The 21,956-nt window shown below is 39.4% G+C and overlaps 1 protein-coding gene and 1 non-coding gene across 2 annotated transcripts in view; one reads left to right on the plus strand and one right to left on the minus strand.

Moving 5' to 3' along the window:
• The window catches only part of FREM1 (FRAS1 related extracellular matrix 1), a 181,547-nt gene that overhangs the window by 52,334 nt on the left and 107,257 nt on the right, over positions 1-21,956 (minus strand). Inside the window, 6 exon segments of the mRNA XM_045079647.1 lie at positions 291-555; positions 4,982-5,177; positions 8,081-8,222; positions 12,900-13,044; positions 17,465-17,687; positions 21,671-21,867. Of these exon segments, the coding sequence (XP_044935582.1) occupies positions 291-555; positions 4,982-5,177; positions 8,081-8,222; positions 12,900-13,044; positions 17,465-17,687; positions 21,671-21,867 (1,168 nt within the window).
• On the plus strand, positions 10,730-10,836 carry LOC123392008. Its single transcript, XR_006606687.1, has one exon. It is a non-coding gene; the product is annotated as a U6 spliceosomal RNA (small nuclear RNA).

Consider the following 21,956-nt stretch of genomic DNA (forward strand, 5'->3'; position numbering starts at 1 on the left):
CATAAAAGCAGAAAATTCACTTAGTTTCTCCTTAGCTGGGACTCAAAGGTGTTTAGTTCCTCTCCTAGAGTAGCTGGCATTTAGATGTGCTTTTTTTTTTTTTAAACAACAGGCTCTAATTTCTTGCTGTGCTATTGTCCAATTAATCGTACACTTCCACCTTTCATACACCTAGGCAGCAGAAGACCATTGCTATAAAAGAGTTGGAAAAGAACTCATTTTCTGCCACCTTTGGTCTGTCAAGGCATTAATCCAGGGAAAGGGTTCTGAAAAGTTTCCTTGGGGCTCACCTGAAGGTGTCACGGGAGACAGCTGCCTTGCTCTTATGCACATAGCAGACTGTCTGTCCTGCTATGTCCATCTGGCTGAAGCTTGTGATGGGGACTCCAGGATAGCGAACATACTCGACCTGGCCAAACCGTGGAGGGGAGGTGATGACATAGAGCAGTTCCTCAGGTTTGTCTGTTCCATCCACAGCAAGGAGACTGGTGGTCGTCAAGAAACCCCGGTCACCTTTAGACACCACCAGTGGTTTCACAAGGATGACAATATCACCTGCACAGCAGAAGAGCTTGCGGTCAAGACCCAAATTAAAAAAAAAAAGTCCAAGGTAAAGGTAAAAAGCCAAAGGCCAAACTGTAAAAATCAAAAACACTATGGTTTAGAAAGGGTGATAGAATTACGGTTAAAAAAGAATCAGGCAAAAGACTGGAGCAGATAAGACACAGCAGGAGAAACACATAGGGCCAACAGAGATACAAAAAAATGCTCAAGCTCATCAATCACCGTGGAAATACAAATCAAGATCACAAGAAGTTATAACCAGGTTGTGACTCTCTGATTTGCAAAAATTTAAAATTCTGATGACACCAAGTGTTGAAGAGGATACCGCTGGTAGGGATATAAATGGGTATATGATCAGCAACATGCTGTAAAGAGTAGGATATTCACATTGGTCGTGACCCAGCGACTTCACTCCAGCTGTGTGCTGGAGAGAAGCACACACTGGCCCCCAGGAGATGGGACCAGAATGGCCACAGCAGCCCTGTCCTCATTGAAAATGCTAACCCAAAGGGCTTTTCAAAAAGTAAATATGTAAGCGAGCTCTGATCTAATGGTACTACTGTATTGTAAACAGTAGCGAAATGAGTGAACTAGAGGCACATGGAACACAGAGGTAGCTTGTTACCATTTGTCCCTTGCATGAGCAAGTCCCAGAAGACCATAAACCACAGTAAGAATATGAACACGGAATTCAGGATGATGGCTCTCAAGGCAGGATGGGAGAAGCCCATGGGCAGATGTGCATTACGGTCAGTATTCCAGTCCTTGTGGTTGCACAGTTGTGTATTACGTATTTAAAAGAGAATAAATGAATGCGTGTATGAAATGCATAAATGAGGAGACGTGGGCCACATGTGGACAAATGATGCAGTTTTACAAACTAAGGATGATAATTCAATTTTGTTCACTTTATTTGCTTAAAAAAATCATAACTCCAATATTGAGCTTCTAATTTATGTCAGGCACAGGGGTAAGGCTCTTAAAACTTCACACTAACTATGAGGTAGGCTATATATAATCTCCCAGGTTATAAATGAGGAAACTAAGATACAGAAAAATGTATCTAACTTGCTAATGATGATTCAATTAATCAAAGGTGAAGCTAGGGGTGGTTGAGTTGGTTAAGCGTCTGTCTTTGGCTCAAGTCATGGTCCTGGAGTCCCAGGATCGAGCCCCACATCAGGCTCCCTGCTCAGAGGGCCGTTTCCTTCTCCCTCTCCTTCTGCCCTTTCCCCTACTTGTGCTTGCCCTCTCTCCCTCTCTCTCTCTCTGTCAAATAAATAAAAAAATAAATAAGCAAGCAAATAATCTTTAAAAAATAATAAAATACAGGATGGAGCTAGAATTTATAATCTAACCATCTGACTTCAGAGCACAAACTTGAACACTAGAAATATGTGTGAAGTAAATGCCATTTCTAAATTTAAAAATACAAATTGTCAATAAAATTTAAAAAGATGTTAGGTCTGATGAGGAACAAAAAAAATAAAATATCAAGGAAGTACAATGAGACCAGTAGTTCTCAATGAGTGGCAACTTTGGTCCCCGGGGCATATTTGGTAACGTCTGTAGACATTTTTGGTGGTCATAACTGGGGGTTCCTACAGTCATCTAATAGGTGAGGCCAGAGATGCTTCCAAACATTCTATAATGCATAAGAAAATCCATTACAGGATGCCTGGGTGGCTCAATCGTTAAGCATTTGCCTTCAGTTCGGGTCATCATCCCAGGGTCCTGGGATGGAGCCCCACATCAGACTCCCTGCTCGGTGGGAAGCCTGCTTCTCCCTCTCCCATTCCCTCTACTGTGTTCCCTCTCTCGCTGTGTTTCTCTGTGTCAAACAAATAAAATCTTAAAAAAAAAAAAAGTCTATTACAACAAAGATTTATCTGTCCCAAAATGTCAGTAATCTTAAGACTGAGAAACTCTGTTTCAGATGATTAAGTTGGTCTTTTTGGTAGATTATTGGTGCTTTTAACTCAAAATGCTATCTAACTTAGGTGCAATGGAGAATCAGAGAGCATCTTAACTTTAAATCAAAACCTGAGCCCCAGATGGGGCTTGCCTCCTGGGAGTCAAGATGAACAAAGCCCAGGACATAAAAACCACCTACAGAATGTTTCAGCAGGAGCAGAAGATGGATCTGAGGGGAGGAAGAGCAGCTGGGCTTTCTCTCAACGCAGTTTTTCAGCACAGCGACAGCAGAGTACGGTTCAAGGTCAACTGTTAGATGAAGTCCCTTTAAGCTTCTCTCAAAGATAACTCATATCATTTTTGCCACTGTGCAAATCACAAGCCACAGAACAATGGAAGGCCCGATGTTATTTATAATCGCTCTCAAATGGAGGCAATCTAGATGCTCGATGTTAGGGTTGCGGTTTAGTTTAAATATTCAGTGTAGTTTTATTCAGAGATGAACAATGACAGTTCTCAAGTTATGCTACAACCTGAGAAAATTCACACTAAGTTAAAAAAAAAAAATACAACACTCTATAGATGTAAAACACACCATGATGTAAAAAGGAGCAAAGAAAAGGAATCTGGAACTTCTGAAAACGCTAGTAGGTTAAAATATCTGTTTGATATAAGTTTCATGAATCCTTTCGGACAAGAATCACAGGTCAGTTCCAGCAGAGAATGGCCAGGCGCTCACCAGCCTCATTTCCTGGGCGCACCACTAGAGTTTCCACTGCCCAGACTTCCCTAATGTGGCATTCAGACACTGGAAGGTGCAGAAGACAGGTGCCTCCAAGCCCGGGCTAGGCATCCTCTCATTTTCCTCCGTGTTTCACTTCCGGAGAGTCTCCAAGGCCTTCAGTCAGGAAGGATCCTCTAGTTGGAAAAAATCCCCAGATGGTTGTGTAGAGCAGAACTCCCCCCTCCCCTACCCCGTGAATGCACTGTGCTTAGCCAAGGGCAGTCTGTCCTAACACATTAGCCATCTCAGCCAAGAGCAGTCTGTCCTAACACATTAGCCATCTCCACGACACAGGACTTGCATTACATTTTGCTTGAACATGCACTGATGATGAACGTAGTAGCCTTTACTTTATGGAAAGAAAGAAATGCATACAGTCATATCTAGCTTCTCTAAGGGTCACTTATTGGCCATCTTCAAGGAACATATTTTACAACTGGGAAACAAACTAATAAAATATGTTATTTTAGAACCCCAAATAAACATCTCAAAATCAATCAAGCTGACGGCAACTGAAAAGAGAAAAATTCAGGACTGCTGGATCTCGATCATACAGGTGATGTAAGATCGCCGTCCTCTGAGCTTCCTGGCAGCAAGGCAAAAAGGGAAGCATTCTGTCAATCAAAAATGTATCAAAGATCCAAGAATATGCTTGGTCCTAAGAATATAGAGACTCTGGGATGGTGCAGATGAACAAGAAATGAATTGTGCCTTCCTCACATAAACTCTAAGCAATGCTTTGGGGTGGTGAGAGTTGCGTAACATTAAAGCTTACACTTTGCCTTGTTGAGTTTTCTTCCCAGTATTTTTTCACCCTCCTCCTTCTCCCGCTTAGATGCTGCTGAGTCCCATTACACGAATGGGTCTGCTTCATGCAAGAGCAGCTTAGTATCTCCTCGTGTTCTCCCCTGAAAGAGCTGGTATTAACACTTTCACAGTGAAAATGAGCAACAGTCTAACCTTTTCAATGACAAAGTTCCTTTTTTGAGCTCTAAATTTTAAAATATGTTTTTATTTCTTTTTGTAATTATATTGGAAATGTTTTTCCCCTGAGACTTTGTTTTTCAAGTAACAACTCTCTTCCTGAAGAGAAAATTAGAGTTTTCGTATTGATTTGGTAAAATGTTACTTGTAACAGAAAACCCTGACTCTTAAAGCAGCCCAGGCTGCCATGTTGTGGGCAAGGCTGGATTTCCAATAGGCTCTCGAAATTCTAAAAACGACAAATTGATGGGCTACTCTCACGAGCCTCAGAGCTCCCAGGCAGGGCAGGTGAGGAGTCAGGGGGGCAAATCATAAGAGATGGAATTTCAGGTACAAGGGATAGAAGAAAGAAAGTCAAAAAGAGAGGGAGGTAGGGGCGCCTGGGTGGCTCAGTGGGTTAAAGCCTCTGCCTTCGGCTCAGGATGGTCCCAGGGTCCTGGGATCAAGCCCCGCATCGGGCTGTCCGCTCTGCGGGGATCCTGCTTCCTCCTCTCTCTCTCTCTGCCTACTTCTGATCTCTGTCTGTCAAATAAATAAATAAAATCTTTTAAAAAAAGAAAAAGAAAAAAGAGAGGGAGGTAGAGAGAGGAGAGGGGGAAGGAAGGAAGGAAGGGAGGAAGGAAGGAAGGGAGGAAGGAATGGAGGAGGATTTAGTTGAAAACCTTTGAGTGTTTCAGCAGCTCACTTCTGGTTCTAAAACTTGGTCCCAATAAATATTGAGAGAGATGTTTTTACCTTTTCCCATATCCTTGATGGTTATGTGACAGTCCAGTGCTGGTGATCTGTTGTCACCATCCCAGAGGTAGAAGGTAAAGGTGTCTCGATTCTGGGAATCCATCGCTCCGGTGTGCGTGTATCTCAGCAAGTTCAGGTCCACCTCCTCCTGAGTGCACTTCATGCCGGGGTAGACAGGGACCCAGTCCCTCCCTACCTGAAAGGTGCCAGAGTTAGTCAGCCACCCATGTTTTTTTCTTAACAAGTTATGTTGGTTTTTTTTTTTTTAAAGGTTTTATTTATTTATTTGACAGAGAGAGATCACAAGTAGGCAGAGGCGCAGGCAGAGAGAGAGGGGGAAGCAGGCTCCCCGCTGAGCAGAAAGCCTGACGCGGGACTCGATCCTAGGACCCTGAGATCATGACCTGAGCCAAAGGCAGTGGCTTAACCCACTGAGCCACCCAGGCACCCCTCTTTACAAGTTAGGTTCATTGATATTTCCTATACTCCCTGTAAGCCTCCAAGAGAAATAATATTTCAGGGAAACTCCAGATTCAATTTATTATTTTGCCATTTTATCTTATTTTTTTTTCCTTTCAAAGAAATACATTAAAACAAATGAAGACCTTGGGAGAAAACTACCTTCAACCAAAAGATTTGTGACAGTCTTGTGGCAATTCAACAGTGGCGCTACTTCCAAGGTATTTATCATGAGTAATCACAGCTGATTAGATATTCCAATTAATGAGAGCAGGTGGGTAATCGAGCTCCTGAAATTGATTCTTTAAAAATTAAATATGTTTCATTTGAAGGTTCCTTTTTTTTTTTATTTTTAGTTCCTATCATCATACAATTAATCAAACCTATTTTTTCAAACTGGTTTATCACTGGACTTATCTGAATTAGATAAAACAAAAATAAGATGGATGTATTTACTCCCAGTACATTTCCCAGCTTTATTGAAGCCCAGAGAAAATTAACAAGATCCTGATCATTCTGTTTATATCGAGTCAGCAAAGAAACATAACTGCAAATATCATATATTATTTTTTTATCAATATCTCCTAAAAAACATGCTAACATCAGTTAAGCACATATTCTGTACTGAACTCAGTGCAGAAATTGTGGTATCCTCAATTAAAAGAGGTTCTTATGCTAGGGGGAACTGACAACTGAGAGTATTCAAAACACAATATTAATAAATCTATATCTGATTTATACTAATTTTCTTGTTATTCTCTGAAGATACATAACTTGCCCCAAGAATAGCTCATGAAAGTCATTTGACAAAATTCAAGAAAAATGTCATCTTACAAATTTTTTGTACAATATAATCCTGTACTTTTCCTTGTCTGGTTTAAGAGACTAAAATAGAAATTTAAATCCTTGGATTTTTTTTTTTTTCCTTTGACACATTATTCTATAGACCCCCAGCTCCTGGCAAAAATGCCTCACCGCCCCACCCCACCCCACCACCACTGTGTTACCACTTCTCTTTACATCCTCTTTGATAAAGTTTCCTCTTCTTTAATATATCTGTTCATCTGATGTTTGTACAGAGGTATGTTCTGCCCCAGGGCTCACTGGGTGAAAGTTAGTTATGTTGTAATATTTAAGGTCATTATGTGTTTCCATCCTAAACCTATTTCCAGATTTAGTTTTTAAAACAGACTCTTTCAGGTTTCAAACCGGATGACCTGCCTTCTATTTAACTTTCTTTGTTTGTCATCTTTCTGAGAAAGTAAATACAGAAAAAGATAGCTTTTCCTGTCTCCCATCTCCATGCAATTCTCCATTTACACTCCCAAATGCTGGCTCTGTCTTGACAAAATCATTTGCAAGCCTCCAAAGAGGAAGAAAATAAGAGTCAGACTCAAGGTGGTGCAAACTACAGAAAATCAACAAGAACACAAGAACCCTTGGGAAAGTCCAGGAGTCCTAGAGTCCCAGTCCCTGGTCTTGGAGAGACTTGGCAAAGCCCAAAGGAGCTGGGAAAGAATGATGTGGTGTCATACCGGGAAGCTGGACCCATCTGCATTTCCACATACCCCAAACCCTTCACTTCCCATGCTACCCAAATGCGTGAGCTCTCACTGCATTTCTGCTTCATTACTCTTTGAAATGAAATAAGGACACAGCTGTACCTCAATTTAAATCAGTGATTGCTCTTCACTCCGATTCTCTATGGTGCCTACGATCTAAGATAATCAAGCTGTTCCACGCAGAATGAATCCTCACTGCTCTTCTAGGACTGTGCTGACATTATACTAAAAGTTAAGCATTCAGTCAAATAATCGCATTGGGGATGGCTGGCAGTGGTTGTTGCTAGACGTCATCCATCATTCAAACAAACATTTTGATGGATTACTCATGGGACCTTTTCAAGCGACTGATCTATCATGTGAGTTGGGCTCCTCCTTGGGCATCAAGCACAGTCTGAATCAGATCGGTGAGCACCATTTGTTAAAAGACTATCTTTTCTCCATTGTATTGCCTTTGCTCCTTTGCCAAAGATCTGTGGACTGTATTTTCATGAGGGTCTACTTCTGGGTTTTCTATTCTATTTCATTGATCTATTCATCTGTTCCTTCATCAGATCCAGACTACCTGAATTAATGCAGCTTTATAGTGAGTCCTAAAGCCAGATAGTCCCATTCCTCTAACTCTGTTTTCCTGTTTGTTCACTATATTGTGAATTTTGCTTCTCCATACAAACTTCAGCATCAGTTTGTTAATATCCACAATAAGTGCTCTATAACCTCTATTTAAATTTTTTTTTTTTTTAAATCTGGGAAGGATGAAGATATCTCAAAGGATGCATGGTTCTCATCAGCAATTAGACAACTTGCTTTACCCCAGCCACTCAACTCTCCCAAAATTTAGGTATGATCCCAGTGGAGGCGAAATAATGAAGAATCTTGATAGTGTTTGAATTTGCCCTGAGTCGAGTAAGAAAATTTAGCATGATGTAAGTTCACCCCAAACTAAGAAAATTAAATTTTCTACCTCTGGGCAAAATATGGTTATTAGAGAATAGCTTCAGTTATAGAAATCTGTGTACTAAGAAAATGTATACCTGCTACATTAGTTTTGAAAAAGAACAGTAAAAAGACCACCAACCTTAAGTTGAAGCTGCCCGTTTTGGGGAAGCCTTTCGAACAAATAGTAAATCTTCTCCCTGGGTGAATCTTCATCTATGGCTGAAAGCACGGCACTAGAAATAATACGCGTTTCACCCATTTTCATGGTAATTTCAGCCTTCCTGTAGAAAGGAAGATGTCTAGGTTGATAGGAAAATAGAAGGCATCGCTTCTGCAGGGTGCATTCACAAGGACTATCACAGTTCGCAATCTTCAACAGCTAGGGAATGCTGTTCCCTATCCAAGGTACCGAAAATGATGAGTCGGGCTCGTGAAACAGGCTCTCATTTCACTTTACACGTCAAAGCCCTAAAAGGCAACTAGGCAGTCACAGGTAACATGGTGTGAAGTAATTAAAGACTTCTGCTTGTTTCTATGCATTGCACTTCACCATCTTCTGTTGTAATTTATTTTATAGAACGGTTTTATTTCCAATATTTCACTTGCTACAACAACAGCTCCATGACATAAGTGAGCAAGACAGTATCACTCAAATTTTACAGATAAAAACTTACTTAAAGAGACAGACTGGCTTAGTCCCCCTGGTTCTGGTACCTTCTTGAAGCACTGTTACGAGCATTGTTACGAGTTCGGTGACACTTAGGCCATCCATGGCCCCCTACATTACCCTCCCTTTCCCTGATAACATTCCGGGTAGACAGCGTTCCCTTCACAGCGATTGTTTTTTCCAAGTGCCACACCTGCCAGGTTAGCCCCTGAAGACACGGCAGGGATGAGCAGCTGCTGCTTTTGCTATAAATACTGCTACTGTCCTCTACTCCTCTCCCAGCCAATACGGCCATTTCCTCTGTCTCACCCAAGTGAGGAAGGGATTTCTTTCCACCTTTGTTTCTAGCTTTCAGTTTGGGTCACCACACAAGGCCAAAAGCTGTCCAACCTGACTGCTTGGTTTCCCATAAAAACCGATGAAGTTTCCTTGGGATGCAGATAAAGGACATTTCAGTAGCATCAACTGGTGTTCTAGTAGCTTCCAGGCTCTCTGCTGACAAGCCAGAGCCCAGACACCTCACTTCTAACCTCTTGTACTTGGTGACTCTTTTGCCTCTCCAGAGCTGACATCTTCCCTGGCAGAAGGAGGTGATTTTTGCCCACCTCTTTCCTGGAAGACATGAATCCCATTCCTCTTGAAGGCTAATGAATCAGCTGACTGGTTGATTCTGGAGGTGAGTGGTACCATTAATAGATTAATCAAAACAGGAAGGAAGCCCATGTGATGAAGAAGATAATAAGCTCGTAGGAGAAAGTTACCAGAATTAGATATCAGAGGGGACAAAGGAGAGGGCAGTATGTCATAGTCTGTGTTACCCCAAAAGGGACCATGAGACAAGGACCATGGTGCAGGTGATTTATTTGGGAAGTGATTCCAGGAAACAAGAGAGAGGAATGAGGAGCGAGACAGAGCAGGAGGAGTAAGGCAATGAAAGGTGTTTATGGCTATGGACTCAGGGCTTCTGGGGATCCTTTGAAGAACCATAGAGAATATGCTTCAAATTGTGCTTCTGGTGGGGGGGGGGCACCTGGGTGGCTCAGAGGGTTATGCCTCTGCCTTGGTTCAGTTCATGGTCCCAGGGTCCTGGGATCGAGTCCCACATCGGGCTCTCTGCTCAACGGGAGCCTGCTTCTTTCTCTCTCTCTGCTTGTCATTTCCTCTGTTGGTGCTCTCTCTCTGGCAAATAAACAAAATCTTTTTATAAATAAATAAATAAATAAACAAACAAACCCCCAAATTATTAAAAAAAAAATTGTGCTTCTGGGGCACCTGGGTGGCTCAGTTGGTTAAGCATCTGCCTTCAGCTCCGGTCATGATCCCAGGGTCGAGCCCTGCATTATAGGCTCCTGGGGAGTCTGCTTCTCCCTCTCCTCTTTGCCCATTCTCTATCTCCCTATTTCTCTCTCTCCCTCTCAAATAAATAAAAAAAATCTCTTTTTAAAAAAAAATTGTGCTTCTGAAGGGTGGGAGTGTGGGACATTTACTTCTGCACTAGCTCCCATAGGTTGAGAGCTACTGTCAGAGTGTTTTTGCTGTGTCTGGATCAAATGGGCCAAATGAGCCAATGCTGCTTCACAGAAAGCCCTGAGCAACATGGCAAATGCAGTGATGAACCATGGCACTGGTAATGTGACCCTGACAGTGAGCCTGATGTGTCCCACCATGAGAGCAACTACAATCACGGAGCAGGGGGCTGAAGGAGCGTGGCCCAGAACTCTGGAAGCATCTACTATAGCATCTAGAAGGTATTCCAAAGAAATGGAGGCAAATGCTCTAATAAGGTCCAGCAAGGAAAGACGAGCCATTCAATTCAATAGGAAGGCCAAGGGTAACTTTTAAGTGAGCAGCTTTAATAAAGTGGGAGAGATTGGGCAGAAATGGACAAAGCACAAACTATTCTTCTAAATAGATTGGCACTGAAATAAATGAGGAACTGGGTCATCTTCGTGGTTTTAGGGTGAGAATAGCTCCTAATAATGATAATAACTAGCACCTAGGAGCACTTCCTGTGTACTAGCCAATCTTTCAAATACTTTTACATATTTTAATTCATTTAATCCTTGCAACCACCCTATGAAAAGGATACTATTACTATCCCCACTTACAAAGAGGTTGACAGTGCTCACTTCAGCAGCACTTATGCTAAAATGGAAACGATACAGAGAAGATTAGCATGGCTCCTGCACAAGGAGGACATGCAAATTCATGAACCGGTCCATATTTTTCAGGAAACAACAGGTGTTGATAAGGATGTGGAGAAAGGGGAACCCTCTTACACTGTTGGTGGGAATGCAAGCTGCTGCGGCCAATCTGGAAAACAGGATGGAGATTCCTCAAAAAGTTGAAAATAGAGCTACCCTATGACCCAATAATTGCACCACTGGGTATTTTCCTTAAAGTTACAAATGTAGTGATCCAAAGGGACATGTGCACCCCAATATTTATAGGAGAAATGTCCACAAGAGCCAAATTATGCAAAGAGCCTAGATGTCCATCGATAAATGAATGGATAAAGAAGATGTGGTAAATATATACAATGGAATATTATGCAGCCATCAAAAAAATCTTGCCATTTGAGATGACGTGGATAGAACTCAAAGGTATTATGCTGAGTGAAATAAGTCAATCTGAGAAAGACAATTATCATACAATCTCACTGATATGAGGAAGCTGAGAAACAAGACAGAGGATCATAGAGGAAGGGAGGGAAAAATGAAACAAGATGAAACCAGAGAGGGAGACAAACCACAAGAGACTCTTAATCTCAGGAAACAAACTGAGGATCACTGGAGTAGAGGGGGTTGGGAGGGATGGGTTGGCTGGGTGATGTACATTGGGGAGGGTATGTGCTATGGTGAGTGCTGTGAATTGTGTAAGACTGATGATTCATAGACCTATACTCCTGAAGCAAATAATACATTATATGTTAGTTAAAAAAAAAAAGAATGCATCACGAAACAGGAAATCAGAGTTGAGTGACACCTTGTTATTTGACCTGTCTGGTCTCAATTTTGCGAGCAAGGATAATACCTACTTCCCATAACTGTGGTGAGGATTTAAGGAAATGTCCATTAAAAGATCCAATACAGTGTCTGTTAATGAACGCCCGTTTTGCCCCTCCCTCCCATTCTCTTAGATACAGTGAGGTCATTAGAAAGGGGGTTCCTGGGTGCCTGGGTGGCTCAGTCAGTTAAATCTCTGCCTTCGGCTCAGGTTATGATCCCAGGGTCCTGGGATTGAGACCCGCATCGGGCTCTCTGCTTAGCAGGAATCCTGCTTCCCTCTCTCTCTGCCTGCCTCTCTGCCTAGTTGTGATCTCTTTCTCTGTCAAATAAATAAACAAAATCTTTAAAATTTAAAAAAAAGGGGGGGGTTCCTAATTATCACAATACCCTTCCTATTTTCATTTTTGTAAATCAGGGTCATCCCAGTCCAACAGTCCAGCTAGATCCCAGAAAACTGAAAATTCTGCTGCAGATTTTTAGTGGAACTGATGTCTGAGATGCAATTCTCCAAAAAACGATCATCAAAAGAAGCAGACACTTCTCTGCATCCAGCACCAGAATGATGGGCCTCCTCAAGTTTTGCCCTGGTCCAGCTGTGTGTGGTGGCCAGTAATACGAGCCATGGCTGGAGCTGCAGAAATGTATCTGACCAAGACGCTTTACTCTATGATCACACTGATCAGTTACAGAGGGAGTCACCGAGATGGTTTGCAATTAATCAGCTCAGAATTTTTAAACGATCACTTAAGTGATCATTTTGATACCAGGTGGGAAAAGAGTATTGACCCTGATGGAACATAGAGGACTGGTGGATCATGAAATACGTAGATGACAAAAGCGATGGCATTTATATAAGTTAAACTCAGCCACTCCAGGTTAAAAGTTTGATCGAATCCACGGGGAGGACTGTCTACTGTTAATATTATCACATGTTAGTTAAGTCTATACATAATCTATTGCACTTTGGGGTGTGTGTATGTGTGTGTGTGTATGTGTGTGTACAGGTGTTTAAATACCTAGGACACTCTTCATTCCATACAATAGGCTCAGTCATTCTTAATTATTTACCTCTAACTAGAACTTTCAGAGGAAAATCAAATAACTAGGGAGATGTTACATGAACATTTGAACTAAAAGTTCTATGAGTAGGTGGGACGAGTCGATAGACAAGAGCCGTCAAAGTCTTGTTTCTCCCTGGAAGACACACATGACATTTGCACCTAGTCTTCCAGACCACAAAATTTTCTAGAACATCTGAAAGGGACTCTTTTCAGGGAGCTTACTTGTTCAGCATTGGTTTCTCATCATTAACTGGGGTGACCTCCACTGAAATGGTTTTTAATATCTTATGTTTCCCATCTGACAACTGGACTGTAAAGTCATCAGCAAGGCTCTCTGAGTCATCATGCACATACACCAACTTCATTCCTGGAAGAAGCAGGGAAAAAAAGGGAGAGAGAAAGTAAATCTTTCTTATGATTAAGCTGTTTCAAAACACACATAATCTTTTTTAATTTCCAAGGTATTAATATCACCAAGAGTTCATTAGTCAGTGCAATTGGGTGAAATTAAACTGTTTTATGAAGTAAGACTGTCCTCTTAATTGGGTAAAAATTCATATTTAAATACTTAAGTATTTGATAAGGATCTCATTTAGACATCAGTGAGGATAGCATATATCATTTAATACACTGTATGAGAACATGGTTCATTACTTGGGGAAAATTATATTTAGATATCGACCTCAAGACAAGAACCAAAATAAATCCTAGATGAAGAAAAACTTATATAAAACTACTTTTCAAAAACCTACACAGCATTCACATGAAAATGCAAGAGACTCAGAATAGCCAAAACAATCTTGAACAAAGTTGGAGATTCACATTTTTCATTTTCAAAATTTACTATAAAACTATAGTAATCAAGACAGTGTGAAACTGGCATAGAACAGACACATAGATTAATCTAATAGAAGAGTCCAGAAATGAACTCGTACATTTACAAGCAACTGATTCTCATCAAGAGCACAGAAACTTTCAATGAGGAAAGAGTGGTCTTTTCAATAAATAGTGCAGAGACAACTCAAAAGCTACAGACAATAAAAAGAAGTTTGATCCCTACCTCACACTACATACAAAAATTAACTCAAAATTGATAATAGACCTAAACGTGAGAGCTAAACTAGAAAAACTGTTCGAAGAAAACACAAGTAAATCTCTGTGACTTTGAGTAAGGCAATGATTTCTAGGCAAGACACCAAAAGCACAAGTGACCAAAACAAAACAAAACAAAAGGTAATTTAGATCTCATGAAAATTAAAAATTTGGGACTGCAAATGATACTATTGAGCAAGTAAAACAACAGCCCACAGAAGTGGAGAAAATATTTACAAATCAGATACCTGATAAAGGAGGGTCTAGTATCCCAAACACATTAAGAACTCTTACAACTCAATGATAAAATTACTCCCAATTACAAAATTGGCAGAAGATTTGAGTAGACATTTTTCCAAAGAAGATGGATGTCAGGACATAGACAAATAGTCAATGAACTCATGAAAAGATGCTCAACACTATTAGCTATTAGGGAAATGAAATAAAAATCACAATGAGATACTATCTTACACCTACTAGGATGACTATCATAAAAAGATAGACAGTAACAAACTTTGGTGAGGATGCAAAGAAACTGGAACTCTCATACATTACTGGTAGGAATGTAAACTGATGCTACTACTTTGGAAAACAGTTTAGCAGTTCCTCAAAATGTTAAACATAGGGTTATTATATGACCCAGCAATTCTACTCCTAGATACAGACCCAAGACAAATGAAGGTACATATCCATACAAAAACATATACATGAATGTTCACAGTCAAAAGTGAAAGGACAGGATGCCTGGGTGGCTCAGTCAGTTAAACACCTGCCTTCAGCTCAGGCCATGATCCCAGGACTCTGGGATCAAGTCCTGCATGGGGTTCCCTGCTCAGCAGGGAGGCTGCTTCTCCCTCTGCCTGCTGCTCTCCCTGCTTGTGCTCTTTCTCTGACAAATAAATAAATAAATAAATAAATATTTTTTTAAAAAGTAGTGGAAGTGACCCAAACATCCATCAACTGATGAACAGATTAAATAAATGTGCTATGTCCATACAATAGAGTATTTGGCAATAACAAGGAATGGCATAGTACTGACTCATGTTACAATATAGATGAACCTTGAAAACATTGCTAAAGAAAAACATTATGTTAAATAGAAGTTACAAAAGATCATAGGTTCTATTTATATGATTCTGCAACGTCAGAATAAATAAACCTGTGGAGACAAAAAAAATAGGTTACTAGCTGCCAAGGGTTGAGGAAGAAAGGGATAAGAATGTCTGCTAATGAGTATTTTATTTCTTTTGGGGGATAATGGAAGTGTTCTATGATCTAAAAAATCATTAATCGTGATGATGAATATACTAAAAACCTCTGAATGGTAGGTTTTTTATGTTATTGGTAGGTTTTATATTGTTATATTGTTATTTGTTATGATATTAAGGCATGTGAATTATATCTCATTAAAGCTGTTTTAAATTATTTGGAAGAAAATACAAGTAAATATCTTATGTCTGAATGTAGAGCATCTTCCTAATACAGTAACAAAAGAAAACCACATAAAGAAAAATAACAATAAATTTCACCACTTACAATTTGTGATTTCTGTACTTAAGAACATGAATTAAAAGGCAAATAAGAAGAGGAAAAAGTTACTGGTAACATATGTAACAAAATTATGAGACATCAGTAGTTAATGATCTTTTATAAGTTAGTATAAATGAATAGAAAAATGAGCAAATGGCATTATCAAGTAATTTACAAAAAGGTGAAACAAATATAGTCAATAAATATGAAAGTATGGTAAATCTTACTCATACTCTAAGAATTTCAAATTAAGACTAAAACGAGGGACTGTTATTGACTACAAAATTCACAAAAGTTTAAAAAATATATCCATTCTTGATTAGGAAACTAAGCATGTTCATGCAGTTTTCCCCCAAAAGTATTATAAATGCTCTCCTGTTTTGCCAAGTAATTTCATTATAAAAATTTATGGCAAAAAAATTTTAAGAGATGTGCACTAGGATTTATGTTACAAAAATATACATAAAGCATATTTATATGTAACCTGTAATATCAAGAAATGAAAAGCTCTCTGGATATTTAAAAATAGAAGATAGTTGTAAAAAAATTTACAGTGCAACACCCCCATCTAATGAAAAGCTGGAGTTATCACAAACATGTTTTCAATTAACATTTAAAAAGTAAGAAGCTTCTTATAGTTGCTAAGAAAGAAAGCCAGATTACATAATGTGGCAGTAGTTTTATAAATTCTGTATGTTTAGGGTTAGAGGATGTATCTGAGAATATACTGAAAAAATTTTTAAAATGTAGCTATAAATGAATCAAAAATAAAATAAAGACAAAAATCTAATCTCTGAGAATGTTACTAAGTTATTGACCAAAGCATTAATTTATGTAAACCATTTATTTTTTCTTCAAAATCATCCTATGGTGCAAACTTTACCCAATATGCATGCTTATTTAGCCTAGTAATATAATAAGTAATAATATTTAACTGAATTACAAAACAGACTTTGAGAGTACAATTTGAATGATTATTCCTTTTCCTTTGTCCTAAATTTGAAAAGAAGAACACTGTAACAACATATTTGTATTATTCGATACACACGGTTATTGCTTTGGCAATATCATCACTTAACCCTCAGAGTTTCTTTGCAACTGACAAAATCCAAGTAACATATGAATTAACTTTTCAAATTCAAACATGACACAATGTGGCACAGCCATTGCAAAATAAACTTGGGGGCAGAGAGCTTAATCTTGTTGGGGAATGGAGAAATGTAGAAAGTAGAAAAGTGCTAAACCGGTGCTGAAAGGAGCCAGCCCAGGAAGGGGATGGTCTGGAGTGCCTGGTGGGTGGGTGGTTGGGGAGGTCAGAGGTTACCCTGGTTCTGAAGGCACTGTGTTGGCTAACCTGGCCAAGGCAGGAAGGAGAGAGAGTATGCAGTGATTCTAGACCCGCCCTTTTCTCCAATATTTAAAAGTATGTTTTTATTTGGAAAATAGGGTAAAATTGATTTTTTAAAAAAAGAGTAATTAAAAAATAATTCAGGCTGCTATTCCCATGTGTCATGTCCTTAAAGAACAAATTATCTCCACTGAGAGTAATGTTATTATATGTGGTTCTATATTTGTTCTGAACATAGAAGTTTTGGCCAACAAATCTCTTCAAATTTGGGTCCATCATCTCAATAGTTTTAAAAGGAATTTTTTATTATGATGCGAAAAAGTTGGAGCTAAAATACCCCAAATCATAAATATCATTTTCTTTAAAGATTTATTTATTTATTGGACAGAGAGAAATAGAGAGAGCACGAAGCAGGGGGACAGGTAGAGGGAGAAGAGAAAGAGAATCTCAAGCAGACTTCCAACTGAGTGCAGAGCCTGATGCAGGGCTTGATCCCACAACCATGAGATCATGACCTGAGCCAAAATCAAGAGTCAGACAACCGACTGAGGCACCCAGGCACCCCACAAATGTCATTTTTAGTGATGTTCCCAAAGTGAAAGAAAACACTATTTCCTTTTCAACTGCACACTATCTGTAACTGAGGCTTCATGCCCTACATGAATCCAGAGCCCAGAGAAAACTCTTGAGAGATAAAATGAATAAAGTAGTTGAATGCCATTTCTTCACTTCCTGTATCTGAGGTTTACTATTAGCTTTTCTGGGCTAAATTACTAAATCAACAACAATAAGTGAATTGAAGTGGAACATGATCTACCATTCTTGAGAAGTTCCAAGGAAAAGTTCTGAACGAGTTCATGCTTCTGGCCGGGGTTGACAGGCTGCATATTTTGCGGAAAGTCTTTGCCAAGCACCCTGTTGATGAGGAGGCCATGGCGTGGTTTACGAGTGACACTGAAAAGCAAGGGGTCCTTGGGAACATCCAGATCAGCAGCACTGATGATGGAGGTATCCAGTTCTTTCATCTGACCCTCACACACCTGAGCAAAAACAAGTCGGCATGTCAGCTGTGTCAAAATAACATTTGTCTTTCTTTTAGCAAGTTGCTTCAAAAAAATGATTTTAAGATATCCTATTACAAATTTTCTATGAAATGTGTGTGTAATGAGTCCTAAAAAGAAATGGCTGGTTTAACATGGGCTTAGAAGAAAAGAATAAATCTATTAATCTCTCTCATGTTTTCTCTGAAGATTTCAAAGCAGTTTATTCATTTCCTAAAGAACAAAAGATACACACACACACATACACACACAATCCCCCCCAACCCATAATTCAAAGCTCGGGGGAAAAGCAATCAAAAGCAATCAAAAGAATGCTTGCTTTCTGGAAGTCACAGAGTTCAACTGTAAAACTAAGTGTGGACCTTTCACCTTCAGATCCTAATCTGTTATTTTAACCTCCTGAACCTTGCTGCTTTCACAATTCTTGTTTCTGCTTCGGAAATGGCATGGATGTCTGCTATGTGCACTGGGGATATTTTATGTTTCTCATTTTTCTATTTTCTCATTCTCTTTATTCTCTTTCTCATTCTCATTCTCTATGTTCTCATCACAGGAAAACCTTCTGTACTTCAGTTGCAATGAACAACAATTGAGAAGGAGGCTTCTGGAGGCCTAACAGTGTTTATTTTAATTCAGGGTCCCTCACCTCTCCCCAACCCTCATGCCTCAAACTCCTCCTACCCCCAGCCCCCACTCCAGGTTTCATAATCCTTTAAATTCAAAGAGAACGGACTGTTTTTCATCTCAGGTAGCCTCCAGCCATTTAGAACTTGACATGGTACTTAGCTGTCTGGATCTTTTTCTCATAGCAAGAATGAAGAGAACAAAGAAATACCTGTTTCGTCTTTTGAAACAAAGCAAGACCTAAATAATCAGACTGTATCCATCGAACAGATGCTGACTGGTAATCTGCAAGGCACTGGGCCTCGTGCTGTGGGGAATGAAATATTCTATCCAAAGTCAGATGAGACCATGAAGGCCTGTCCATCGGTGATTATAATACAACAAGAAATTTATCTAGCGATACTAAAGATGAATAAACAGGAAGTGCAAAAGGGTGGAGAAGACCAGGAGTGTCTTCAGGGCAGAGTGGCCATGTAAGCCTTGAAGGATACATAAAGTTTAGGTTTGTTAAAATGCCCGTTCTCTCGAGCCTCTCTTACTGGGAGGCTCCCCGCGACTAGCGTCTACTGCGCATGCGTGAAGAAGAAATCACTTGCCATGCTGATACCTGGGCCAAAATGATGTCGGTTTTCTTGTATCTGGCCTTCCCTATTAAAGACAAAGATGGCATCATAATTTAACATGCAGTGATATAACTATGAAATCATCTTTGATGGTAGCTTGGCTTTTTCTCCAAAAATTTTCATAAAGCCACTGAAAATATGTTCTCATTACCCTTCTTCCTAAAAGCTTAGGACTCGGGGACTCACTATATGGCTCATTCCTTTCTCATTTATCAGATGGTAAATTACTTCACAACACGACCGGGAAATTTCACTGAAAAATTAAGATTCGTTTTTTGCACATTTCATTTATTGAGATGCTAAATAAAAGGTTTAGATCAATATGCACAAAATGCAGAAACTCACTAGTATAGCCACTTGAAATGAATTAGGACATCTTAAAACCTCATATTTTTTGGCAAGTTGCAGCCCAACTTGATGGAAGCTTGACTCTCTACAAGACAAACAGATTTTCCCCAAGAAAGCATAATAAATAGGGCTATTAAAAAAAAAAAATCACTTGAAACTTAAAGCCAGCTCTGGCAGTAACACATAGGGCTCCCTATCTGATACCCTCCAACAGCTTCTCTAAGGAGTGCCCAGGTAAAAAGCATGATTACTTTCAGAGAAGGGCAAGGGACAATTTCCCAGTGGCCTAATTATTTCAGAAACTCTAGCTCTGCATAGATACAAGACAACAGAGGTAAGTATAAAAGGAATCATTTGTAGAGTTTCTTCTCTCTCGTAATTACTGAAGTGCTCTCCAGAGGAACCCACATGCCAAGAGAAAGGGAAGGGCAGGAGCTAGGTCTTAAGTCTCTTGGTGAGGTGACTCTCAGATACCATTAAGAGTCAGTAGACCATCCAAATCAAATAAAGACTTGTGCATTTAGAATTTGATAATTTTCAGTGACAAATAAGGCTAGATAATGGCTTCAAAATAAATCATCTTTGCTTTGGTAAATGTCAGAAAAAAGATGGTAAACCTAACAATAATACAAATGAGACCTATTTACTAAGGGACTAGTATGTGCCTGACCATCTTGTTCAACATGGTTACCCCTTAAGGATTTGATACACATTTTGCAGATAAGGAAACAGAAGTACAGAGAGAAATAGCTTATCCAGGGTCCTACAGCCAGTAAACAGCAATACCCAAACCCCTCTTATTCCAAAGCCTGTATTCCTCTATTTAATCAAGATTTGCTGTACATATTTCTGAATTAAATAATTGTATGTAAAATACAGAATTGTTTTAAAAGACTACATGCTGATATGGAAAGGTTTCCAATATACATAATTAGGTTTTTCTAAAAAGTGGAGAGTACTAGGTATAATATGACCCCTGACTTATAAGTAAATACAGAAAAATTGCATATATATAACATATATATACACACACACATACAAACACATATTATTGGCATTTGCACAAATTATTTCTGAGGAATTACTAAAAAGTCAATGGGGAGTGGATATGGGTAGAGGCTGTAGAAGAGGGAGACTGTCATATTTCATATTTCACTGCATATGTTCCTCAATATTTTAACTTGTATAACTACGTATTTTATTATTATGTTTTTAAAGACAACAGATGTTATCTGAGGAGTGATATTATGGTCATTTTAACTATCTATATGAATTTTTAAATAAAACTAAAAAACATTATCATGTAAAAATGGTTTTATCTTTTTTTTAAATATTTTATTTATTTATTTGACAGAGAGACAGACAGAGATCACAAGCAGGCAGAGAGGCAGGCAGAGGGAGAGGGAGACGGAGAAGCAGGCTCCCCACTGAGCAGAGAGCCCAATGTGGGGCTCGATCCCAGGACCCGGAGATCATGACCCGTCTACTTGAGGATTCTTTCTCTGCCTCTCCTTCAGCCCCTCCTGCTCATACACACATTCTCTCTCCCTCTCGTTCTCTTTCTCTCTCAAAATGAATAAATCTTTAAAAATAGCTATATGGGACACCTGGGTGGCTCAGTCATTAAGCATCTGCCTTTAACTTGGGTCATGATTCCAGGGTCCTGGAATCGAGTCCCATAATGGGCTCCCTGCTCAGCAGGAAGCCTGCTTCTCCCTCTCCCAGTCCCCCTGCTAGTGTTCCCTCTTTCGCTGTGTCTCTCTCTGTCAAATAAATAAATAAAATCTTTAAAAAAAATAAATAAAAGTTAAAAAAATAAAAATAGCTATATGAAAAGATGCCTTAATATATGTGAATTAAGAGTCCTTGTCATGATAGCATTGGTTTAGAGGGCATGTTATAAAATCAAATTGCCTGGGGGCAAATCTTCTATGTACCATTCCCTATATGCCAATTATTTCCATGCTCTGTGATCTTGGGCCACAGAATTAACCTCTCTGTGTCTCATTTTTGCAGTTACTAAAAGGCAATCATAATAATACCATCACCCTAAAAGCCTTGTAAGCCTTTCCATGAGTACATGTAAAGGACTCGAAATACCACCTACAACCTAGTAAGTACTCCATCCTCTTATCTATGCAGCTATAAGTCCATTCATGCATTCTATATGCTTGCAATTGCCATCATTACTACTAGAATAATATTCTTCAAGTAACTGTATTCTAGAATACAGGTGACTATTCTCCCCCATTCCTTTTCAACTTAATGTATTAAGTGCACCTGGACCAATGTAAATGAACTTGGTGAAAATAAAATCAGAAAATGATTTAAAAAAGAAGCAACTGAAAATCCCGTTATGTCTCTTACAGTAATATTCTGCACTACAAAGTCAGGAGCTTCATCATTCGTGGGGTTGATGATAATGTGAAATGGTATCTCCAAGGAGCGTCGCTTCCCATCTGTGACATACACCATGAACTGGTCGGCCGTTGGTTCTATCCTTAGATGCCTGGCCTGCACGTAATTAATGTGCAAAGCCTTCATGTCTTTCCACCGGAACGAAGCTAGAACACACCAACATGGAACAGGTCAATATGAAATATATATATATATATATTTTTTTTTTTTTCTTCTCCCCAAGCTACTTGTTCTT

Source organism: Mustela putorius, unplaced genomic scaffold (assembly GCF_011764305.1).
Source record: "Mustela putorius furo isolate JIRA1106 unplaced genomic scaffold, ASM1176430v1.1 tig00000421_pilon_pilon_pilon, whole genome shotgun sequence".
Classification (NCBI taxonomy): domain Eukaryota; kingdom Metazoa; phylum Chordata; class Mammalia; order Carnivora; family Mustelidae; genus Mustela; species Mustela putorius.